Source organism: Eucyclogobius newberryi, unplaced genomic scaffold, assembly GCF_026437365.1.
Source record: "Eucyclogobius newberryi isolate DKJ021-1_F unplaced genomic scaffold, fEucNew1.0.hap1 SCAF_9, whole genome shotgun sequence".
Lineage (NCBI taxonomy): Eukaryota > Metazoa > Chordata > Actinopteri > Gobiiformes > Gobiidae > Eucyclogobius > Eucyclogobius newberryi.
The window spans coordinates 15,192,590-15,218,036 of NW_027316532.1; the positions used below are offsets into that span (position 1 = coordinate 15,192,590).

At 46.8% G+C, this 25,447-nt stretch overlaps 1 protein-coding gene across 1 annotated transcript in view; it reads right to left on the reverse strand.

The window, feature by feature from the left end:
- Positions 1-4,765: 4,765 nt before the first annotated feature.
- Positions 4,766-25,447, reverse strand: part of LOC140354354 (nardilysin-like) — a 30,003-nt gene continuing 9,321 nt past the window's right edge. The window contains exons 7-30 of the mRNA XM_072439327.1: positions 20,959-21,081; positions 19,696-19,753; positions 19,203-19,276; positions 18,819-18,888; positions 18,437-18,514; positions 18,084-18,204; positions 17,691-17,749; positions 16,561-16,615; positions 15,835-15,939; positions 14,810-14,933; positions 14,631-14,717; positions 14,097-14,216; positions 13,828-13,879; positions 13,038-13,182; positions 12,773-12,900; positions 10,578-10,740; positions 10,025-10,056; positions 9,802-9,937; positions 9,502-9,549; positions 8,008-8,060; positions 7,659-7,742; positions 7,160-7,367; positions 6,005-6,091; positions 4,766-5,250 (exon numbers count right to left, since the gene is read on the reverse strand). Coding sequence (XP_072295428.1) covers positions 5,047-5,250; positions 6,005-6,091; positions 7,160-7,367; positions 7,659-7,742; positions 8,008-8,060; positions 9,502-9,549; positions 9,802-9,937; positions 10,025-10,056; positions 10,578-10,740; positions 12,773-12,900; positions 13,038-13,182; positions 13,828-13,879; positions 14,097-14,216; positions 14,631-14,717; positions 14,810-14,933; positions 15,835-15,939; positions 16,561-16,615; positions 17,691-17,749; positions 18,084-18,204; positions 18,437-18,514; positions 18,819-18,888; positions 19,203-19,276; positions 19,696-19,753; positions 20,959-21,081 — 2,414 coding nt within the window. The 3' untranslated portion in view covers positions 4,766-5,046. The remainder of the gene's footprint in view (positions 5,251-6,004; positions 6,092-7,159; positions 7,368-7,658; positions 7,743-8,007; positions 8,061-9,501; positions 9,550-9,801; positions 9,938-10,024; positions 10,057-10,577; positions 10,741-12,772; positions 12,901-13,037; positions 13,183-13,827; positions 13,880-14,096; positions 14,217-14,630; positions 14,718-14,809; positions 14,934-15,834; positions 15,940-16,560; positions 16,616-17,690; positions 17,750-18,083; positions 18,205-18,436; positions 18,515-18,818; positions 18,889-19,202; positions 19,277-19,695; positions 19,754-20,958; positions 21,082-25,447) is intronic.

The window sequence follows — 25,447 nt, forward strand, 5'->3', positions numbered from 1 at the left end:
TTTCAGATTCTGATTCTAATAAAGTAAAACTTTTTTGGAGCCATGCCCAATGAGCACACTCCATAGGCTTCAATGGCGGCCATCTTGCCTTCCGGGGGCTTGGGGGGAACATGCGGTGGACACGGGCGCCGCCATGTTTGTTGTGATGACGCTGATGGGTGTGTTTCAATCCCAATTTAAATCAAGCCACACCATGATAGAGAATGAGATGAGCGATGGCCAGATCAGTGGCGCCAACAGAGGCAAACCAACAAGTTTAAGATAATACCGGTTCCCTTGTTTATGGTCTGATTTGTTACAGACTGAAAATGATGACGCTTATGCATTGCGAGATGTGTAATTTGTCCCTTGGGATGAAAGATAGGTTTACCAGCGCTATAAAATTATTCGACATGGCGCTTTAGGAAAGAACTGTCGGTGAGTCGGCGAAATATTTGAAGAATTTTAGAATGAAAGAATTTGACGGTTTTTAACAAAATTCAGATTTTTTTCAGTCGGCTAGTTTTATACCAGGTCGGTCAGGTTACGGCAAACAGACATATTATTTTTGCTCAGCCTTAGTCATATTTATATATATAAATTATTATTATTGTCATCATATTTATCATGATTATCGTCTCACGTTCTCATTTTCCCAGCTCGGCTCGGTGCAGTCCTGTGGGAGTCCAGGGCTCAGCTGGTACTGCACCAGGCCTCCAGGGAGCGCTGTGACGGAGCAGGACAGGTGGACCACAGCCGAGAGCGCCACCATCGGGTCCATGAGGAGCACTGCACACAAAACACACGATACAGTGAAGGTCTGAGCGCCCCCTGCAGCCGGAAACATGTACTGTCACTTTAAAGAGCGCCCCCTGCTAAAGAGCGCCCCCTGCAGCCACAAACATGTACTGTCACTTTAAAGAGCGCCCCCTGCAGCCGCAAGCATGTACTGTCACTTTAAAGAGCGCCCCCTGCAGCCGCAAACATGTGCTGTCACTTTAAAGAGCGCCCCCTGCAGCCGCAAACATGTACTGTCAGTTTAAGTATAACGATCCAGCTCTTGATCTGATGATTCGTAAAATCAGCGGCTGGTCCATTATGGGCGCCAACTACGTCAATTTTTTTTGTGTCTGAAAACAATATAATTGATTCAGAAATATCTTATATTCTTATTAGTGTAAATGTGTAAAAAAATAATATATATATGATACTTTGTGGTCAGCTGCGTGGCGCAGCCTTCGTCACTTTTCTACGTACCCGTGCGTTAGGGCCGCGGGTTAGGGTCGTGCGGCGTTTTGAGCCTCATAGAAAAGCAATGGGGATTTTTAGCCAATCAAAAGCTATAGGAGAATAGCGATTGAGGGGCGCTTTCTCCAGCGCCCATTTTAACGTAGTGTTTACGCCATGAAGCTGCGCTGTTTACGCTGGAGAGTGGAGCGACACTCATGCGCACACGGCACACCTCACAGGGAAACATGGCGGCGTCTGTGCGATCTTTGCTTCAGAAGAAAGAAGACTGCAAATAAAGGAAAGTGGACCAGCCCCCTGAGGTCAGACAGGAGGTTAAAGAGAAATCGTCATCTTATAGGTTATTTATTGAAAAAAACTGCACCCCAAAAGGAAAGTGTATTATACACAAATGACTCAGGACTAAACATCAACATGACAGTTTTATGCAGCTAAAATCTGGAACATTCTTCCTGATGATGTGAGACAGGTTTTACTCTGACAATGTTCAAATCTAAGATAAAAACTGTTTTGTTTAGCTGTGTTTATGACTGACTGCACTCTGCACTTCTAATTAGTTTGTGCAAAAATAAACAGCGGCATGCGTTTGATTGTGCTATTACGTTGCTAATACTACGCTATTAATACGCTATTACTATGCTATTACTATGCTGTTGTAATGATTTTTGACAATCCATTGAAGATAAATTTTTGTTTCAGTGCAGTTAAAATTTGTTTGTTTTAGTGAATATAATCTCACTTCTTTTCATGAATAGATGGTTTGGTTATTAGAAAATCCATGAAAAAAATGCTATAAATGACATGTCTTTAAAACAACTTTCCATATAGCAATGTTGTCAGTGATGATTAAATCTAAAAATGTTATACACATGTAGTTAAGGTTCACTAATGCCACTTAGAAGCTGATTAGGTTTTTTAGTTTTTAGTTTATTTTATGAAACAGGCACCAAAATAATTAGTTTACTTAATTAATTCAGTTGTAGATGTGTATTTAAAATACAGTCAATGTAAAATATTCACATTTGGACATGTGTTTGTCACATAATGTCAAACAACCCCCCCTATATTTTTAATCACCAGCGCCACTGCTTCAAATCATGATTGATCTTTTTCACTTTCACTGTCAAATGTTTCATGAACTTTGACTCTTTTGTAACTTATTGTTTGTTTGTGCTTTTTATATTGTTACGTTGGAAACTAAACTAAACTAAACGTCTTCACTGTAAAAACATGGAGGAGGAGAACCCGGAAAACACGGCAGACAAACCGGTCTGAACCGGAGCGTCACGTCACTTTCCCGGAGGAAACTTTTCATAAATTCATGAACGTTTAATGATGTTGCCTCGTGCGCATTCTGGAGCCATAATGTCATTTACGCAGAACCACCACGTTTTTAAAATAACGTGTTTGAGTCTGAGGAAACGTGTTTGAGTCAAATCAAATCAAATCCATTTATTTTTGTAAGGCCCAAAATCACAACAACAGTTGCCTCTGAGGGCCACAGGGAGAAATGCCGAAGTCGAATTAAAGGAAAAGAAAATGTCACTAAAAGTCACTCACCCAAAAAGAAGACGACGGCGTTCTGCATCGGTCCACTCCAAACAAAAAACAAAAGTGAAGTGCGTCTCAAACAAACACGAACTAACAAAGGTCTGAGCAGTGAGAGAAATGGAGAAAGTCCAGCTGCTTTTAGCTCCTCCTGTTTTTAAAGAACTTTCACTTTCGAAATACAACAATCCAAGCAGAAGGCTCCATCTGATGGTGATAAGGAGTTATGACAGAATCTGATCATGATCTGATTTCTGGAGTTATCGGATTATGTAAATGACAAATACAGTTCCATCTGATGTGAGTGATCTGATTTCTGATGTGGGTGATCTGATTTCTGATGTGAGTGATCTGATTTCTGATGTGAGTGATCTGATTTGTGATGTGAGTGATCTGATTTTCTTTCTCAACTTGTACTTTTTGCAGTATTTGCAAAAGTATCAGTACTTTTTTCCCATTTAAATAATTCAAAAATAACTGATATTCCTTACGGAGACCGTAAGGAATATCAACATTTTTTAAATATTTATTACATTTTAATGTCTTTAGATGCAAAAGGTGTTGTTTTGAGCTCGATCGGACGAAAAACCGAGGACAAGTACAATTTTGAAGATATAAAAGTCAAACGTGGTGGTGCCACTTTGTTTCGACAAGGCTGACTTCCTGTTTATCATAGAGCGATGCTGCCAGGTGTGTTTTACTCGTCAAAAGTAGCTCTATCACTGTCCCAAGTCTCATGTGCCTAGGCCAAAGATGAAGAGTTTCATGTTTTCTCTTTTTTGAACTAGTTGGCGCTGTTGCGACGGGCGTTCTCACAACCTCCATTTTATTCGAGTTCGGACCAAGCTGATCGCGTCTATGCCCCCATGTGTGACATTCATCAATGTTCAGGGTGTCAAAAATGCCCGAGTATGAACATGAAGAATAGGAATAAGAAGCCAGGTGAAGAACAATAGACTCCAGCATTCCATTCCATGGCTCGAGCCTAACAAGAATAAAGTCTTTACTACACACATGTACTACTTTTACACACATGTACTACTTTTACACACATGTACTACTTTTACACACATGTAGTACACACATGTAGTACTTTTACACACATGTAGTACACACATGTAGTACTTTTACACACATGTAGTACTTTTACGCAAGAATGCAGACACTCGCAATGGCTTCAGCCATTGCACATTATCTAGTTATAGTTCTTTCAGAGCGAGAAAAAAACAGAAAGTGGCAAAAAAATGACACTTACCACAACAAACTCCGCGCGTAAAGTTCATCTTCTGTGGATTCTCTCCAAAAAGGAAATCAAATCAAACTGTGAGATGCAGATCAGATCTGACCTGATCAAACTGATGAACAAACAAGGAAGACACGCCCTTCACGCCCTAAGCTCCTCCCCCTGTGTTTCCTGTAAAACGGGGGTGAAACTTGTACTAGAGAAACATCACCATGGCAACCGGCACCTCCATGTTGTAAGTGTGAAATGTAAGAACTCAGAGTCACGCACAAAACAGAACACAAACATCACACACTGAAGGAAATGGATTTTAATTCAAATCTTTCACACATTTGTACTTTATAAAGCTCACATTGGGTCATAAACTCTAAACTCTAAAGTACAAGTGAAGTGACACTTGTACTTTCTGCATTCTGCATCAAATACAAACCAGTGTTTTAGGTTCATAGTTCATAGTTCATAGTTCATAGTTCATAGTCCATAGTTCAGAGTTCAGAGTTCATAGTTCTCTGCATCATTAGAACACTTATATTAGACTTTTATGTTCTGACAGATACAGATTTCCACAGAAACAAAATCAGTCTCAAACTGTGGAACCGGACAGAGTTTACTGCAGTACTTTGATTGTACTTTGTTTACTGCAGTACTTTGGTTGTACTTTGTTTACTGCAGTACTTTGATTGTGCTTATTTTACTGCAGTGCTTTGGTTGCACTTCTTTTACTGCAGTACTTTGCTTGTACTTATTTTGGTTGTATTTATTTTACTGCAGTATTTTGGTTCTACTTTGTTTACTGCAGTACTTTGTTTGTACTTTGTTGATTGCAGTACTTTGATGTACTTATTTTACTGCAGTACTTTGGTTGTACTTATTTTGGTTGTACTTATTTTACTGCAGTACTTTGGTTGTACTTTGTTTACTGCAGTACTTTGGTTGTACTTTGTTTACTGCAGTACTTTAGTTGTACTTTGTTTACTGCAGTACTTTGGTTGTACTTTGTTTACCGTAGTACTTTAGTTGTACTTTGTTTACTGCAGTACTTTGTGGTACGGATGCAGCGGCAGCTCGGCGGTAAAGGTGGTGATGTCATAAATGGGTGTGGCCTCTTGTAACCATGGCAACGAGCTAGACAGGAAGTGCAGTTTGATGACCTCAGAATAGGACGAGCTCACAGCGCCATCTGCTGCTGAAAGACGAGAAGAGTCGCCCTCTTCTGAACCGAAGCCCACGACCTGCAACAGACCGGGTTTAGACCGGGTGTAGACCGGGTTTGGACCGGGTTTAGACCGGGTTTACAACGGGTTTAGACCGGGTGTGGACCGTGCAGACCGGGTGTAGACCGGGTGTGGATCGGGTTTAGACCGGGTGTAGACCGGGTGTGGACCAGGTGTGGACCGGGTTTAGACCGGGTGTGGACCGGGTGTGGACCGAGTTTAGACCGGGTGTAGACCGGGTGTAGACCGGGTGTAGACCGGGTGTAGACCGGGTGTAGACCGGGTGTGGACCGGTGTGACTTTTATGTTCTGACAGATACAAGATTTCCACAGAAACAAAATCCTTCTTTCAATTTTCAAGAAAAGAGTCTCAAACTGTGGAACCGGACAGAGTATACTGCAGTACTTTGATTGTACTTTGTTTACTGCAGTACTTTGATTGTGCTTATTTTACTGCAGTACTTTGGTTGCACTTCTTTTACTGCAGTACTTTGGTTCTACTTTGTTTGGACCGGGTGTGGACCGGGTTTAGACCGGGTGTGGACCGGGTGTAGACCGGGTTTAGACCGGGTGTGGACAGGGTGTAGACCGGGTGTGGACCGGGTGTAGACCGGGTTTAGACCGGGTGTGGACAGGGTGTAGACCGGGTGTGGACCGGGTGTAGACCGGGTTTGGACCGGATGTGGACCGGGTGTAGACCGGGTGTAGACCGGGTGTAGACCGGGTGTGGACCGGGTGTGGACCGGGTTCACTAGTATCAGTAAATCCTCACGTGAACGCTGAGTTTTCGTGTTTCCTGTCGCAGTTGGCTGAAGCAAAACTCCAGATCGTCCTGAGAGAAACTGAGCAGAGCGTCCACCTAAGAAGGACACACAGGTCAGAGGTCAGAGCGTCCACCTGAGAAGGACACACAGGTCAGAGAGTCCACCTGAGAAGGACTCACAGGTCAGAGATCAGAGTGTCCACCTGAGAAGGAAACACAGGTCAGAGGTCAGAGCGTCCGAAGGACACACAGGTCAGAGGTCAGGATCCTAAACGCTTGACGACATTTAGAATCTTGGCGTCAGCGGATTTTTTTCTCACCTGGAGGAAAAATGTCTCATTATTTAAGTTTCAGTTTATGAGAAGTATAAATCTGAGAGAAAGAATGTAACAAAAAATATATTTATACATCTGTTATGGCCTCGGCTGTCAATCATCAGTATTGTGAGTATCGTTACAGGAGTATCGCGAGTATCGTATCGCGAGTATCGCACCGTGAGTATCGTATTGTGAGCATCGTATCGTGAGTATCATCAGTATCGCAAGTATTGTGAGTATCGCATCGCGAGTATCGTGAGCATCGTATCGTGAGCATCGTATCGTGAACATCATCAGTATCGCATCGCGAGTATCGTCGGTATCGTATCACAAGTATCGTCAGTATCGTTGGCACCGTATCGCGAGTATCGTCAGTATCGCATCGCGAGTATCGTCGGTATCGTATCACGAGTATCGTCAGTATCGTATCATGAGTATCGTCAGTCTAGTCGGTATCGTATCGCGAGTATCGCAAGTATCGCGAGTATGGTCAATATCGTGAGTACTGTGAGTATCGTATCGAGAATATCGTATCGTGAGTATCGTAGCGCCAGTGATCGTGAGTATTGTGAGTATCGTAGGGATAGTATGGTCAGTATGGTGAGTATCGTATCGCGAGTATCGTGAGTATGTTCAGTATCGTGAGTACCGTGAGTATCGGGAGTATCGTATCGAGAATATCGTATCGTGACTATCGTAGTGCCAGTATCGTGAGTATTGTGAGTATCGTATGGTGAGTATGGTCAGTAAGGTTGGTATCGTCAGTATCGTATCGTAAGTATCGTCAGTATCTTATCGTGAGTATCGTATCGTCAGTATAGTATCGTCAGTATCGTGAGTATCATACCTCTCGGAGCGCGCGGTCGAACACGTACTGCTGCGTCACGACTTCGCTCCAGTTGCGCTCGACTTCTTGGCCCAGGTGAGAGTCTTGGTTCTGCTTCTGCTTCACCAGAGCCTCCACCTGCGTCTGGAAGGCGTCTGCGCTCAGGAACGACAGGCGCCCCCCGAAGGCCTGGAGGAACGCCTCCATCTTACACTCCACCCAGTCTGAGCTGCAGAGAGCAGAGGGAGGGCATCTGACACACTCTGAGCAGCAGAGGGAGGGCATCTGACACACTCTGAGCAGCAGAGGGAGGGCATCTGACACACTCTTAGCTGCAGAGGGAGGGCATCTGACACACTCTGAGCAGCAGAGGGAGGGCATCTGACACACTCTGAGCAGCAGAGGGAGGGCATCTGACACACTCTGAGCAGCAGAGGGAGGGCATCTGACACACTCTGAGCAGCAGAGGGAGGGCATCTGAGCAGCAGAGGGAGGGCATCTGACACACTGGAGCACTGACCTGAACTTTGTGGCATGAGTCTGAACCGTGATGGACATTCCCAGGACGCCTGAAGTGTTTCTGTAGGACGGGAAAACCTGGTACCTTAACCACACAGAGAGACCTGGTTTAGACCTGGTTTAGACCTGGTTTAGTCCTGGTTTAGTCCTGGTTCAGACCTGGTTCAGACCTGGTTTAGACCTGGTTTAGTCCTGGTTTAGTCCTGATTTAGTCCTGGTTTAGTCCTGGCTAAGACCCGGTTTAGACTTGGTTTAGACCTGGTTTAGTCCTTGTTTAGTCCTGGCTTAAACCTGGTTTAGTCCTGGTTTAGTCCTGGTTTAGACCTGGTTTAGTCCTGGTTCAGACTGACCCCAGAGTCTCTTTTGTTCGCAGGAAGTCGAAACACGGCTCCTCCATGTGGCTCTGAGAGACAGGTCAGAGGTCAAAGGTCAGAGGTCAGATAAACCTTACAGTTTTATTACAAATATTTTTTCGCTTGAGAAACTGATGGAACATTTTTAAAGTGAAAATCATAGTGACTCCGCCTCCTTTGGGACGCTTCCAAAGCAGTCTTGAGAGGACACATTATAGACATCGCCTCTGAAAACCAAAAAAAAGGAGAAAAAGCTAAAAGATCTGCAAGAAAAATGTAAATTGTTGGAGAAAATCGTGCCAAGAAAGGGAGAGTAATGTGGTGCCGGGGGTTCCTGTACGGTCCATATACTGAGAGTAATGTGGTGCCGGGGGTTCCTGTACGGTCCTTATACTGAGAGTAATGTGGTGCCGGGGGTTCCTGTACGGGCCTTATACTGAGAGTAATGTGGTGCCGGGGGTTCCTGTACGGGCCTTATACTGAGAGTAATGTGGTGCCGGGGGTTCCTGTACGGTCCTTATACTGAGAGTAATGTGGTGCCGGGGGTTCCTGTACGGGCCTTATACTGAGAGTAATGTGGTGCCGGGGGTTCCCGTACGGGCCTTATACTGAGAGTAATGTGGTGCCGGGGGTTCCTGTACAGGCCTTATACTGAGAGTAATGTGGTGCCGGGGGTTCCTGTACAGGCCTTATACTGAGAGTAATGTGGTGCCGGGGGTTCCTGTACGGGCCTTATACTGAGAGTAATGTGGTGCCGGGGGTTCCTGTACGGGCCTTATACTGAGAGTAATGTGTTGCCGGGGGTTCCTGTACGGGCCTTATACTGAGAGTAATGTGTTGCCGGGGGTTCCTGTACAGGTTTTACTGGCAGATGACAGACGCTTGAGTCTGACGGAGGAAGTGAAGAATCCCTGGGTCAAATCTGTGCTTACAACGTGGAAGGAGCTGATCAGAACATACAAACTAAACAAAGATGTTAAAATCTTAAACTGGTAAAGCTTTATGACCAAAGGTTTTGTACCAAATAGAACTGACCTGAGACTCAAGGTCTGGAGTACAAAAGGTCGAAAGGTTTTTCACCAGATTGTAAAAGAGAATCACATGAAAAGCTTTGATATGTTGAAAGAGAAACAGGACTTTTATAGGTTTTATGTCTATCAAGGCTTATAAAGCAGAACTTTCAAGGGGAATATTATCTTAAGTCTATAAATCCATTTTTAATCTGGCCAACTACTAAATATATTAAAAACAAATGATAAAGAGAAGCTCATGTTGTTTTGACAGATGAAGAGTGTGTCCATCTCAGAGGAGTACCCCACATCCACGTCTTGTTTTGGTGAAGTGCGCCTATTTTCTTCATAACTCCAGGTCAAAGGTCTCATTCTTCACAGGGAAATGCAACTGTTGTAGAAACAGCGCCACCAGGAGGCAAACCACTGTCACGTGTTCTGGGACTGTCCTGTGGTGTGACGTGTCTTTGCAGAGACTCACCACCAGGAGCTCCATCAGAACGTGCTGCTTCAGATTCTTCAGTCCAGACTGAAACACAAGAGTCCAGACCCGGTTCAGGCCCCGGTTCAGACCTGGTTCAGACACGGTTCAGACTCGATTCAGGCCCGGTCCTGACCCGGTGCAGGCCCGGTTCAGACCCAGTCCTGACCCGGTGCAGGCCCGGTTCAGACCCAGTCCTGACCCGGTTCAGACACGGTTTAGTCCTGATTCAGACCCGGTTCAGACCCTGTTTAGACCCGGTTCAGGCCCGGTTCAGGCCCGGTTCAGACCCGGTTTTACCTGGTAGTAGACGGTGACCTCAGAGTGGGCGTCGTCGTTCACACACTTGACTTTACACAGAAGATGTTTCTGAGGAAGTTCCACCACACGGAACTGAACAGGGGCCTCTGCTGGCAGCGGCGGGAACTGCAGCGCACTAATGAGTTTAATCATGAAAAACACCATCATTGTAAACAAAGTCATGATTCACTCTATATATTTAAATAAGTCAAATATAACTCACTCCAGGAAGCACTGGAGGAACTCTTTGGACTCCTGTGGACAGAGAAAACAAAATCATCGTCTTTCTGTGCGAACAAATACATCAAATAAACACTTCTCTGTGCACGTAACACTCTGTCTCTGTCTCTGAGACAGAGACAGGAGGAGAGACAGGAGCAGAGACAGAGACAGAGACAGAGGCAGGAACAGAGACAGAGACAGGAGCAGAGACAGGGACAGAGACAGAGAGAGGAGCAAAGACAGGGACAGAGACAGAGACAGGAGAAGAGACAGAGGCAGGAGCAGAGACAGAGACAGGAGACAGAGACAGGAGCAAAGACAGAGACAGGAACAGAGACAGGAGCAGAGACAGAGACAGGAGCAAAGACAGAGACAGGAGCAGAGACAGGGACAGAGACAGAGACAGGAGAAGAGACAGAGACAGAGACAGAGGCAGGAGCAGAGACAGAGACAGAGACAGGAGACAGAGACAGGAGCAAAGACAGGAGCAAAGACAGAGACACGAACAGAGACAGGGACAGAGACAGAGGCAGAGACAGGGACAGGGACAGGACCTGACAGGAGACGTTGCCCTGCACCAGTCCTTCCACAAACAGCTGCTGCTTAAACTCGGACACAAAGTCCTGGAAATGGTCCAAGTTCAGACCCTGAACCAGAACCTGGTGTTTGTGGACCACAGACCAACGACTGGGCTCCAGGATTCGGAGACGAACATCTCTGAGAAACGAGAGAACACAGGAGAACATCTGTGAGAGGAACGAGAGAACACAGGAGAACATCTCTGAGGAACGAGAGAACACAGGAGAACATCTCTGAGGAACGAGAGAACACATGAGAACATCTGTGAGAGGAACGAGAGAACACAGGAGAACATATGTGAGAGGAACGAGAGAACACATGAGAACATCTCTGAGGAACGAGAGAACACATGAGAACATCTCTGAGGAACGAGAGAACACAGGAGAACATCTCTGAGGAACGAGAGAACACATGAGAACATCTCTGAGGAACGAGAGAACACAGGAGAACATCTCTGAGGAACGAGAGAACACAGGAGAACATCTCTGAGGAACGAGAGAACACAGGAGAACATCTGTGAGAGGAACGAGAGAACACATGAGAACATCTCTGAGGAACGAGAGAACACAGGAGAACATCTCTGAGGAACGAGAGAACACAGGAGAACATCTGTGAGAGGAACGAGAGAACACAGGAGAACATCTCTGAGGAACGAGAGAACACAGGAGAACATCTCTGAGGAACGAGAGAACACAGGAGAACATATGTGAGAGGAACGAGAGCACACAGGAGAACATCTCTGACAGGAACGAGAGAACACAGGAGAACATCTCTGACAGGAACGAGAGAACACAGGAGAACATCTCTGAGGAACGAGAGAACACAGGAGAACATCTCTGAGGAACGAGAGAACACAGGAGAACATATGTGAGAGGAACGAGAGAACACATGAGAACATCTCTGAGGAACGAGAGAACACAGGAGAACATCTCTGAGGAACGAGAGAACACAGGAGAACATCTCTGAGGAACGAGAGAACACAGGAGAACATCTGTGAGAGGAACGAGAGAACACATGAGAACATCTCTGAGGAACGAGAGAACACAGGAGAACATCTCTGAGGAACGAGAGAACACAGGAGAACATCTCTGAGGAACGAGAGAACACAGGAGAACATCTGTGAGAGGAACGAGAGAACACAGGAGAACATCTCTGAGGAACGAGAGAACACAGGAGAACATATGTGAGAGGAACGAGAGCACACAGGAGAACATCTCTGACAGGAACGAGAGAACACAGGAGAACATCTCTGAGGAACGAGAGAACACAGGAGAACATCTCTGACAGGAACGAGAGAACACAGGAGAACATCTCTGACAGGAACGAGAGAACACAGGAGAACATCTCTGACAGGAACGAGAGAACACAGGAGAACATCTCTGACAGGAACGAGAGAACACAGGAGAACATCTTTGACAGGAACGAGAGAACACAGGAGAACATCTCTGAGGAACGAGAGAACACAGGAGAACATCTCTGACAGGAACGAGAGAACACAGGAAAACATCTCTGACAGGAACGAGAGAACACAGGAGAACATCTCTGACAGGAACGAGAGAACACAGGAAAACATCTCTGACAGGAACGAGAGAACACAGGAGAACATCTCTGACAGGAACGAGAGAACACAGGAGAACATCTCTGACAGGAACGAGAGAACACAGGAGAACATCTCTGAGGAACGAGAGAACACAGGAGAACATCTCTGACAGGAACGAGAGAACACAGGAAAACATCTCTGACAGGAACGAGAGAACACAGGAGAACATCTCTGACAGGAACGAGAGAACACAGGAAAACATCTCTGACAGGAACGAGAGAACACAGGAAAACATCTCTGACAGGAACGAGAGAACACAGGAGAACATCTCTGACAGGAACGAGAGAACACAGGAGAACATCTCTGACAGGAACGAGAGAACACAGGAGAACATCTCTGACAGGAACGAGAGAACACAGGAGAACATCTCTGAGGAACGAGAGAACACAGGAGAACATCTCTGACAGGAACGAGAGAACACAGGAGAACATCTCTGACAGGAACGAGAGAACACAGGAGAACATCTCTGACAGGAACGAGAGAACACAGGAGAACATCTCTGACAGGAACGAGAGAACACAGGAGAACATCTCTGACAGGAACGAGAGAACACAGGAGAACATCTCTTACTTGCCAAGTCGCTCTGGGGTGATGAGTTGGTTGTAATAAACCTTCTTGAGCTGCTCAGAGAAAACCTCGAACACAGAAGAGTCTGTTCTGAAGTCTGACAAGTGAGACACGACCATCTTCACCAAGAGCTGAGGCAGAGACCGGGGTTAAACCAGGACTAAACCAGGACTAAAGCAGGTCTAAACCAGGACTAAACCAGGTCTAAACTAGGACTAAACCAGGACTAAACCAGGACTAAACCGGGTCTAAACCAGGTCAGACTCACAGACAGTTTGTGGTTGAATCCCTGCATCTGGATCATCATTCCGTGTTCTGCTGCCACCAGTTTGTAATCGAGCAGCGCCACACGAGCCGCGTATGCCGGCTCCGCCAAGTTATGAGCCAAGACCAGGAGGTCAAAGAGCACCAGGCTGCAACCAGAGGAGGAGGGGTCAAATGTCAAAGAGCACCAGGCTGCGACCAGAGAGGGGAGGGGTCAAATGTCAAAGAGGACCAGAGAGAGGAGGGGTCATATGTCAAAGAGGACCAGAGAGAGGAGGGGTCATATGTCAAAGAGGACCAGAGAGAGGAGGGGTCAAAGATCAACGAGGACCAGAGAGAGGAGGGGTCAAATGCCAAAGAGGACCAGAGAGAGGAGGGGTCAAATGCCAAAGAGGACCAGAGAGAGGAGGGGTCATATGTCAAAGAGGACCAGAGAGAGGAGGGGTCAAAGATCAACGAGGACCAGAGAGAGGAGGGGTTAAATGCCAAAGAGGACCAGAGAGAGGAGGGGTCAAAGATCAAAGAGGACCAGAGAGAGGAGGGGTCAAATGTCAAAGAGCACCAGAGAGCGGAGGGGTCAAAGATCAAAGAGGACCAGAGAGAGGAGGGGTCAAATGTCAAAGAGCACCAGAGAGAGGAGGGGTCAAAGATCAAAGAGCACCAGAGAGAGGAGGGGTCAAATGTCAAAGAGGACCAGAGAGAGGAGGGGTCAAAGATCAAAGAGCACCAGGCTGGGACCAGACTCTCTCTGGTCCTCTCGACCTTGAACCCTAAAGGTCACAGATCAAACGCACTTCTCTGGGCTCCTCTGGACGACGGGCGAGATCAGGTGGAAGCGAAGGTGAGCTGCAACACAAACACGTGACAAACACGTGACAAACACGTGACTACGCATGAGTCATGTGTTCTGAAACAGGTGACTCTAGCAACAGGTTAGAGCAAACAATAGTCAGATGATCCTGAAATCAAGACGTTTGAAGTTAATTTCACAGTCTGAGTCACCTCTGACCTTTTCACAGTCGGAGTCACCTCTGACCTTTTCACAGTCTGAATCACCTCTGACCTTTGGGGATCCTGAAGGTGTCGTCCCTCTTGTACCACAGTGCCCCCCTCTGGCTGCTCTGCACACGCTCAGGGAAGTGTGAGTTGTGTGTGTCTGCGGTTCTGAGGCTGAAGTCTGAGGCTGAAGGAGACACACACAAGGTCAGCGTGTGGGTGAGTGAGTGTGTGTGTGTGTGTGTGTTATATGTGTCGTGTGTGTGTTTGTGTCATGTGTGTGTGTGTGTGTGTGTGTGTGTGTCATGTGTGTGTGTGTCATGTGTGTGTGTGTGTGTGTCATGTGTGTGTGTGTGTCATGTGTGTGTGTGTGTGTGTGTCATGTGTGTGTGTGTGTCATGTGTGTGTGTGTGTGTGTGTGTGTGTCATGTGTGTGTGTGTGTGTGTGTGTCATGTGTGTGTGTGTGTGTGTGTCATGTGTGTGTCATGTGTGTGTCGTGTGTGTGTGTGTGTCATGTGTGTGTCATGTGTGTGTCGTGTGTGTGTGTGTGTGTGTGTGTGTGTGTGTGTCATGTGTGTGTGTCATGTGTGTGTCTCTCACAGATGAAGTGGTTTGGCTCTGGCAGATAGAGGTCCAGGTTCAGCTCAAAGTCTGAGGTCCAGAGTTTGCTCCAGACTTCAGGAAGATCTGACCACAACATCACGTGTTTATTCTGCTGCTGGAGGTCGTCATAGAGACAGGACTAATCATCACTAGAATTGATCATCTGTTCCCATCACCTTGGACGCTGTAGCTGCTCCCAAACCACTTCTCTGTGACCTCACATTGGCCCTGATGCCACGGAGACAGAAGCATGAAGTTTGCTCTGAGCGGAACGAGTGGCGAGAGAGCGGCAGAGATCACCTACAGAAAGAGAGGCAGAGATCACCTACAGAAAGAAAGAGAGAGGCCGAGATCACCTACAGAAAGAGAGGCAGAGATCACCTACAGAAAGAAAGAGAGGCAGAGATCACCTACAGAAAGAAAGAAAGAAAGAAAGAAAGAAAGAAAGAGAGGCAGAGATCACCTACAGAAAGAAAGAGAGCGGCAGAGATCACCTACAGAAAGCAAGAGAGGCAGAGATCACCTACAGAAAGAAAGAGAGCGACAGAGATCACCTACAAAAAGAAAGAGAGCGGCAGAGATCACCTACAGAAAGAAAAGAAAGGCAGAGATCACCTACAGAAAGAAAGAAAGGCAGAGATCACCTACAGAAAGAAAGACAGAGATCACCTACAGAAAGAAAGAGAGCGGCAGAGACAGAGATCACCTACAGAAAGAAAGAGAGCGGCAGAGATCACCTACAGAAAGAAAGAGAAGCAGAGATTACCTACAGAAAGAAAGAGAAGCAGAGATCACCTACAGAAAGAAAGACAGAGATCACCTACAGAAAGAAAGAGAGCGGCAGAGACAGAGATCACCTACAGAAAGAAAGAGAAGCAGAGATCACCTACAGAAAGAAAGAGAGCGGCAGAGATCACCTACAGAAAGAAAGAGAAGCAGAGATCACCTACAGAAAGAAAGAGAGCTGCAGAGATCACCTACAGAAAGAAAGAGAGCTGCAGAGATCACCTACAGAAAGAAAGAGAAGCAGAGATTACCTACAGAAAGAAAGAGAGGCAGAGATCACCTACAGAAAGAAAGAGAAGCAGAGATCACCTACAGAAAGAAAGAGGCAGAGATCATCTACAGAATGTCCCGCCCCTGCCCCACACCCCCTGACTAGCCCCGCCCCCGGCCCCGCCCCTGGTCTGGAATAACAAACCTCGGGGTTGAACTGGAGCAGAAGGTCGTCTCCCGTCAGGAAGTGCTCTTTAGGGAACAGCTGCATGTTCTCACAGAAACGACTCACACAGTCAACTGGGTCCATCTGCAAACAGCCGAAAGGTGTGGGTCAAACTGAGGAACAGCCGAAAGGTGCGGGTCAAACTGTGGATTGGCCGAAAAGTGCGGGTTGTACTGGGGAACATCCGAAAGGTGAGGGTTGAACTGAGGAACAGCCGAAAGGTGTGGATTGGAGAACAGCCGAAAGGTGCGGGTCAAACTGACGACAGCCAAAAGGGTCTGGTCAAACTGAGGACAGCCGAAAGGTGCGGGTCAAACTGAGGGACAGCCGAAAGGTGCGGGTCAAACTGAGGGACAGCCGAAAGGTGCGGGTTGAGGAACAGCCGAAAGGTGCGGGTCAAACTGAAGAAAAGCCGAAAGGTGCGGGTCAAACTGAGGTACAGCCGAAAGGTTTAAGGTGAACACAGCTTTCTTATTAAATGTTTCAGATCAACAGGTCCAGGAGCATCAAAGTGTCGCCACCTGGTGGTGAACACGCTCAGCTCTCGTTTAACAATCAGTCACATTGTTAGAGTTCATTCAACGCTCTTCATTTTGAGTTTGTCCCTCTTAAGTTTGGATTTAGGCAGTTTGACATGATCATGTCCAGAAGTACTAAAGTATAAAAGTACAGAAGTACAGAAGTACACAGAAGCTGGCTCTGTACCTGCTCCTGATAGAGGAACTCATTGTCCTGGATCTTCTGGATTTCTTCATAAATCCTGAAATAAACACAAAGAAACTGTGAATCTGTAACAGAACATGAGCGATAATGTGTCCTCCAGGGGGCGCTGTCACATCAGTTCAAACACATTTAACACTGCACGTTTACAGCACGTTTACAGCACGTTTACAGCACGTTCACTGCACGTTTACAGCCCGTTTACAGTACGTTTACTGCACGTTCACTGCACGTTTACAGCACGTTTACAGCCCGTTTACAGTACGTTTACTGCACGTTTACTGCACGTTTACAGCACGTTTACAGCACGTTTACTGCACGTTTACAGTATGTTTACTGCACGTTTACAGCACGTTTACAGTTTACTGCACGTTTACAGTATGTTTACTGCACGTTTACAGCACGTTTACAGCACGTTCACTGCACGTTCACTGCACGTTTACAGCACGTTTACTGCACGTTTACAGCACGTTTACTGCACGTTTACTGCACGTTTACTGCACGTTTACAGCACGTTTACAGCACGTTTACTGCACGTTTACTGCACGTTTACAGCAGGTTTACAGCGCGTTTACAGTACGTTTACTGCACGTTTACAGTATGTTTACTGCACGTTTACAGCACGTTTACAGCATCTTTACTGCACGTTTACTGCACGTTTACAGCACGTTTACAGCACGTTTACAGCATCTTTACTGCAAGTTTACAGCACGTTTACTGCACGTTTACTGCACGTTTACAGCACGTTTACAGCACGTTTACAGCACGTTTACAGCACGTTTACTGCACGTTTACAGCACGTTTACAGCAAGTTTACTGCACGTTTACTGCACGTTTACAGCACGTTTACTGCACGTTTACAGCACATTTACAGCACGTTTACTGCACATTTACTGCACATTTACTGCCTTTATGACAGACACTAAGACCTTTGGGTGATTTTGAGCCTCAGACTCAGATCTGATCTCGGTTCATCATGGTTCCTCAGAGTGTTTAAAGGGTCTGACCTTCACTGAGGGTCTGACCTTCGCTGAGGGTCTGACCTTCGCTGAGGGTCTGACCTTCGCTGAGGGTCTGACCTTCGTTGAGGGTCTGACCTTCGCTGGGGGTCTGACCTTTGCTGAGGGCCCCGAGTCTGCAGCAGCTTCAGATACTGGAAAAGCACGTGAGCGACCTGCGGGGGAGTGGCAGGGGTTAACAGGGGGAGGGGTTAACACGAGCCATATCTGAGCAGAATATTACGTTTTACATCAGGTTGGGAAAAGTTGAACAGAAAAAAAGAGAGATTGTGTCATCATTGATATTTTAGGCTAAATTGGAGAATCAAGTTCAATGTAAGAAAAATGTGCAAAGGAACGACAAAAACATTCAACGACACTCAAACAAACCAAGAAATAAAACAATTAATTCCAGTCTTTTGGGCCTGCTTTTGGACCTGGTTCTGGCTCTGGTTCTTTTGGACCTGGACCTGGTTCTGGTTCTGGTTCTGGTTCTGGTGCGGGTCGTACCTCGTAGACGTTGGCGTATCCTTGCTCCGTCAGAGTGATGGTCACAGAGAAGATGGAGTAGGTCGAGTTCTGAACAAAACCAGTTTCATGGTTTCCACCGAAAAGAGCCAAAGCCCAGGACCTGAAACAGACAGGGCTTAAGACCAGGACTGGACCAGGACTAAAGCAGGACTGGACCAGGACTAAAGCAGGGCTAGACCAGGACTAAAGCAGGGCTAGACCAGGACTAAAGCAGGGCTAGACCAGGACTAGGCCAGGACTAGACCAGGACTGGACCAGGACTGGACCAGGACAAGACCAGAACTACACCAGAACTAAAGCAGGACTAAACCAGGACTAAAGCTCAGACTCACTTCTTGCGCAGCAGACTCAGGACGCTGCCTGTTCCTTCGTGTTCGATCAGCCACGAGACGTAATGCAGCGGCTTCACCCTGAAACACCAAACCAGATCAAACCAGATCAAACCAGATCAAACCTGATCAAACCTGATCAAACCGGATCAAACCTGATCATTAAACCATGTGGCGTCAGTGACACAAACACACCCGTGTTTTTAGTGAATATTCATGTTCATAATCCAGTTCTCTTATTTCAACACAAATCTATAATCATGTCACTTAAGACGCCCTGATTTCACCTGATTTCACCTGATTTCACTTGATTTCACATGATTTCACGTGATTTTAGACTTTTGCTGCTGCGTCACAAGAGGGCGATGCAGTGATGAGGTCAGACCTGTAATGCTGAGCTTGAGGAGGCAGAGCCCAGCTGATGGTCAGAGCGTTGACCTTCTTCACTGGAACCACTGAAAAACACAAACAAGATCTAAACCGGGTCTAAACCAGGTCTAAACCAGGTCTAAACCAGGACTAAGCCAGGTCTATACCAGGTCTAAACCAGGTCTAAACCAGGACTAAGCCAGGTCTATACCAGGTCTAAACCAGGTCTAAACCAGGACTAAGCCAGGTCTATACCAGGTCTAAACCAGGTCCAAACCGGGTCTAAACCAGGACTAAACCAGGTCTAAACCAGGTCTAAACCGGGTCTAAACCAGGACTAAACCAGGACTAAACCAGATCTAAACCAGGTCTAAACCAGGACTAAAGGCTGTGCTCTGACCTCTGTAGAGTTTGTTGAAGTGTGGAGTGTCAAACGGGGCCTGGAGGTGAGAGAAGTCCACGGCCGCTTCACCACTGACGCAACAAACACGACAAACACGACAAACACAAAAGTGTATTTAAGGACAAACACTTTTAAACAAATAAGTGTGACATCACAGGTCGACACAAACCACTCAGTTTGTCTGAGTCTCTAAAGACGTACGAGGGAACATTAACGAGTCCAATCTGAGCTATTCTGGTCTCAGTCTGGGCTCTTCTGGTCTCAGTCTGGGCTCTTCTGGTCTCAGTCCGGGGGCTCTTCTGGTCTCAGTCCGGGGGCTCTTCTGGTCTCAGTCCGGGGGCTCTTCTGGTCTCAGTCCGGGGGCTCTTCTGGTCTCAGTCCGGGGGCTCTTCTGGTCTCAGTCTCAGTCTGGGGGGTCTCAGTCCGGGGGCTCTTCTGGTCTCAGTCTCAAGTCTCAGTCTGGGGGCCCTCAGGCCCAGGTGGGACTCACTTGTTAGGGATGTGGATGAAGATCTCTCTGACCCACGACTCCAGAGTGTCCAGGGATTCTGCAAGAACAACACAGTCCTGGGTCAGTCTGAGTCCTGGTCCAGTCCTGGTCCAGTCCTGGTCTAGTCCTGGTCTAGTCCTGGTCCAGTCCTGGTCTAGTCCTGATCTAGTCCTGGTCCAGTCCTGAGTCCTGGTCCAGTCCTGAGTCCTGGTCCAGTCCTGGTCTAGTCCTGGTCTAGTCCTGGTCCGGTCCTGGTCCAGTCCTGGTCCAGACCTGGTCCAGTCCTGGTCCAGTCCTGGTCCAGTCCTGGTCCAGTCCTGGTCTAGTCCTGGTCCAGTCCTGGTCCAGTCCTGGTCTAGTCCTGGTCTAGTCCTCCAGTCTTGGTCTAGTCCTGGTCTAGTCCTGGTCCAGTCCTGGTCTAGTCCTGGTTTAGTCCTGGTCCAGTCCTGATCCAGTCCTGGTCTAGTCCTGATCTAGTCCTGGTCCAGTCCGGGTCTAGTCCTGGTCCAATCCGGGTCCAGTCCGGGTCCAGTCTAGTCCGGTCCTGGTCCAGTCCTGGTCTTAGTCCTGTTCCAGTCCTGGTCTTAGTCCTGGTCTTAGTCCTGGTCTTAGTCCTGGTCTAGTCCAGTCCTGGTCTTACCTCTGGTACAGTCCTGGTCTTAGTCCTGGTCTAGTCCAGTCCTGGTCTTACCTCTGGTACAGTCCTGGTCTTAGTCCTGGTCTTACCTCAGATCCAGTCCTGGTCCAGACCTGGTCCAGTCCTGGTCTAGTCCTGATCTAGTCCTGGTCTAGTCCTAGTCTAGTCCTCCAGTCCTGGTCTAGTCCTCCAGTCCTGGTCTAGTCCTGGTCCAGTCCTGGTCTAGTCCTGGTCTAGTCCTGGTCCAGTCCTGATCAGTCCTGGTCTAGTCCTGATCTAGTCCTGATCCAGTCCGGGTCTAGTCCTGGTCCAATCCGGGTCCAGTCCGGGTCCAGTCCGGGTCCAGTCCGGGTCCAGTCTAGTCCAGTCCTGGTCTTAGTCCTGGTCCAGTCTAGGTCCAGTCCTGGTCTTAGTCCTGTTCCAGTCCTGGTCTTAGTCCTGGTCTAGTCCAGTCCTGGTCTTACCTCTGGTACAGTCCTGGTCTTACCTCTGGTCCAGTCCTGGTCTTACCTCTGGTCCAGTCCTGGTCTTACCTCAGATCCAGTCCTGGTCTGGTCCAGTCCAGTCCTGGTCCGGTCCAGTCCTGGTCTGGATCAGTCTTAGTCTTGGTCCAGTCCTGGTCTTACCTCTGGACTGCACTGTCAGGGTCATGTACTGAGCGGTGTAGTACCTCCTCCAGAACTGTCGGAGGCGCTCATACGTGTTGATGCCTCTCTCTCTGGGCTCCAGCTTCAGAGTTTGAGTGTTTCCTGCGGCACAAAATAAAAAGTCCTACTTCATCTGTACTGAGCAGGAGGCGGTGCCACGTGTGACAGATGACCAATCAGAGGCTAGAGCTGACCAACGGCCGCTTACTCTGTTCCTTATTAAGCCCGAGCGCGAAACACTCGCCCACTTCCAAACACTCACTAATGCACTCCTCCACTGTAAACGGGCGAAGCCCGTGCAAAAGTGCGCACTGAACGAGCACTTTACATTACGTTCCCCATCTCTTGCATGTTCCGTGCATATAAACATGTAATGCAAAAATTAAACATTATTACTGTATAGAGGGCCAAAAACACAAAGTGGGCAGAGCCCACTCAAAATTAACAAAAGTACCCGTCAGTGACCAGGGACCCACACCATGAGGTAGGAAAGCGCGAGCTGTATAGTTTATGATATTTGAAAAATGGGAAACATTGTTTTCGCATCGGAATATTATTCTTTCTTTCTTTTTCTTTCTTTCTTTCTTCTTCTTCTCGGGACAAACCCCCCTATTTTTCACCCAGTGAACATTGACGAAAAGTCACAAAAATTTGCACACCTCTAAAAATCGTGCCTCTCTACATTCTGGCTGTCTCCCTTTTCTAAAATAAAAAAAATGGCACATCAGCGCCCCCAAATGTACCAAAAATGCATTGAGAGATAATTTCGTAGAATCATGAAATTTGGCGCAGAGGTAGATGGTGACAAGAGAAGCAAAAAATATTATTACGGCAACGCCGTCCGCCCAACCAAATGTCGGCCATATTGGTTCAAAAATGGCTTAGCATGACTCAGGAGTGTTTACAAACGTCATACTTTCCCAAACTCCTCCCAGGGCGTTGGCCCTAAAAAGCTGAAATTTGGTAAAAATGGTGTTGAGGAGTGGGACATCAAAAGTTATTCAAATTCCATTGATACCTGTCACGGTCTCTGGGCGGCGAAGCCGCAAACTTTAGCTAGAATTTGAGAAATCTCCCAAATTTAACATTTCTGCCGTTCTCGTAGATAAAGTCCGAATTGCGTCAAATTAGTTGTTAAACTCTTTGCCCTAAACCTACTTGAAGTGAAATAAATAAATTTGGCGCCACAGCGCCCCCTACAGATTTTATATAGAGGTTAAATGTTTATTTTTGCGAAATTATATGAAGTTTGACACACAACTCAATTTTTGCATCCCCATCAAAAAAGTCAACGAGACCAATGTCATAATTGTTACGGCTTTGCCAACAATGACCGAAACCTCCTATCTTATTCCAATGGGGAAATTGCCAGAACATGCTCATACTTTATACTTTCACGAACTCCTCCTAGGGCGTTTGCCCTATTAATCTGAAATTTGGGGTAAGAGTTATACACATTTTTATTCAAAGAGTCACGGTGTCTGTGCGGCAAAGCCGCACATTTTGCCAAGAATTCAAAATAAAATTGCTTTTTGAATGGTAAAACAAAGGGTGGAAGATGTGACAGCGTCACAGATTCAGCAGTAGATGTAATAAAAGGACAATTGGGGCGCGTTAGGCGCGTGGCGAGGGCCGATCATTGCCACTTGCGGCTATATTTCTTATTAGGCCCGAGCGCCACAAGCTGGCGAGAGGCCTATTAATCTCGTAAGGCCGTGCGAAGCACGGCTGCGAAAGTGCGCACGTAGTGCGCACGAAATCGAGCGCAAAGCGCTCGCCCACTTCCAAACACTCACTAACGCACTCCTTCACTCACGCACGCCCCGTGCATACTAATTAATAGTAGGAAAATGGAACATTACCGTTGTAAACGGGCGAAGCCCGTGCAAAAGTGAGCACTAAACGAGCACTTTACATATAAAGCACTCATTTGCCCTAAGTAGCTCACGAATACGTTCCCCATCTCTTGCATGTTCCGTGCATATAAGCATGTAATGCAAAAATTGAACATTATTACTGTATAGAGGGCCAAAAACACAAAGTGGGCGGAGCCCACTCAAAATTAACGAAAGTACCCGTCAGTGACCAGGGACCCACACCATGAGGTAGGAAAGCGCGAGCGCTTTCCGAAAATGTATAGTTTATGATATTTGAAAAATGGGAAACATTGTTTTCGCATCGGAATATTATTAGGCCCGAGCCCCAGCAGGGCGGAGGGCCTATTGCTCCCGCAACGCTGCCGAAGGCAGCGTTGCAACTGTCTGCCCCGTCGCCCCTGGCAAGTACAGTGAACTAGCCCATGCCGAAGGCATGGATCATGCATACTTACTCCTGCTATGACAGAAATAGTCAACAATTTGTGAATGGGCGTAGCCCATTCACAAATTGTTGACAACAGCAGCGCGAAGTGCTGCATTCCTCCAAAAACCCTCCTGGCATCGTCCCGTACGCGAGAATCCATGCCGCAGGCATGGGCCATGCTTGTTTCTGCTCAAATCAATGGAAGTCTATGGGGAGTGGGCGGGGCATCCCGACGAAATAGGGAGTGACGAGCGCGTAAGCGCTCGTAATGATGATTCCACCCCATGGCGGCATCGGGAAGGCTTAGAGCTTTCAAACGATGTATAATTTGTTGTTATAGTGGAAACGGCTATATTGTTTTTGCTAAAAATATTATTATTTTTAGGCCCGAGCCCCAGCAGGGGGAGGGCCTATTGCTCCCGCAACGCTGCCGAAGGCAGCGTTGCAACTGTCTGTACCCCGTCGCCCCTGGCAAGTACAGTGAACTAGCCCATGCCGAAGGCATGGATCATGCATACTTACTCCTGCTATGACAGAAATAGTCAACAATTAGTGAATGGGCGTAGCCCATTCACTAATTGTTGACAACAGCAGCGCGAAGCGCTGCATTCCTCCAAAAACCCTCCTGGCATCGTCCCGTATGCGAGAATCCATGCCGCAGGCATGGGCCATGCTTGTATCTGCTCAAATCAATGGAAGTCTATGGGGAGTGGGCGGGGCATCCCGACGGAATAGGGAGTGACGAGCGCGTAAGCGCTCGTAATGATGATTCCACCCCATGACGGCATCGGGAAGGCTTAGAGCTTTCAAACGATGTATCATTTGTTGTTATAGTGGAAACGGCTATATTGTTTTTGCTAAAAATATTATTCTTATTTTTCTTGTTCTTCATCGCTTTGAACTCTAATTTGACCCCCTGAACATGCTCAAAAACTCACCAAACTTTGCCCAAAATTCAGAATCGGCGAAAAATTTTGTTTTTTCTGGGCCATTTTTTTTTTCCTAAAAAAATTGCGCGACAGCGCCACCGACAAAAGTCAAAATACATTGCGCCTATGGGAGACGCCCCGAGGTCAACTTTGTCGTAGAGCTACGAAATTCGGAACACGCATTCCTCTTGTGAGGACAAAAAAAAAATATTATTGTGGCCACGCCCCCAGACTTACCTTATGGCCGCCATCTTCCTTTGAAAATGAAAACACGCTGTGTTAGCCATTTTGTTCACGTCAAACTTTGACGAACTCCTCCTAGGGCGTTTTGCCCACCGACTTCAAAATCGGCGTACGTCCTCTGGACAAGTGGGGGATCTAAAGTTATCCAATTTTTTGAGATACCTCTTACGGTCTGTGTGCGGCGCAGCCGCAAAGTTGGACAACTTATTTTGGGATATTGCAGATCTAAAAATTGTTCCCATTTGATCAAAACAAGTCCGATTAGGACCAAATTTGAATCAGTTGTTCAACTTTCTAGTTTGAACCAGTTTATGATAACAAAATTGAAATGGGCGCGATAGCGCCCCCTACAGAGTGACCTTTAAATTAACATTGAAGGTCAAAAATTTGTTTTACCAAAATTTTCTAAACTTTACCCAAAATTCTATTTTGGCGTCCCGATCAAAAAAGCCAATCAGACAAATGCCTTAATTTTTACGGCGTAGTCGTAGCGATGACATAAACCTCCCATGTTATCCCTATGGGAAAACCGCTAAATCTCTCGAATATCCACATTTTTCTGTTTCACACTTTAACAAACTCCTCCTAGTGCGTTTTGCCCACCGACCTCAAAATCGGTGTACGTCCTCTAGACAAGTGGGGCATCTAAAGTTATCCAAATTTTAAGGATAGCTTTTACGGTCTCTGTGCGACAGAGCCGCAAACGTTTCCCAGAATTCTGACTATTTGGCCTTCAGAGTGGCCTATACACAATAGTTTTTCCAAATGACATGATATTTTGAACAAAATTCTAATTTGCCATCCTGATCATAAAAGTATGAGAGCCAAAGTAATATTTTGTACGACGTAACCGTAGCGATGACAGAAACATCCCATGTTATCCTTATGGGAAAATCGTAGAATCGCTCAAATCACCACATTTTTACGCTTCACACTTTAACGAACTCCTCCTAGGGCGATTGCCCGATCAAGTTCATATTTGGAGAATATCATCT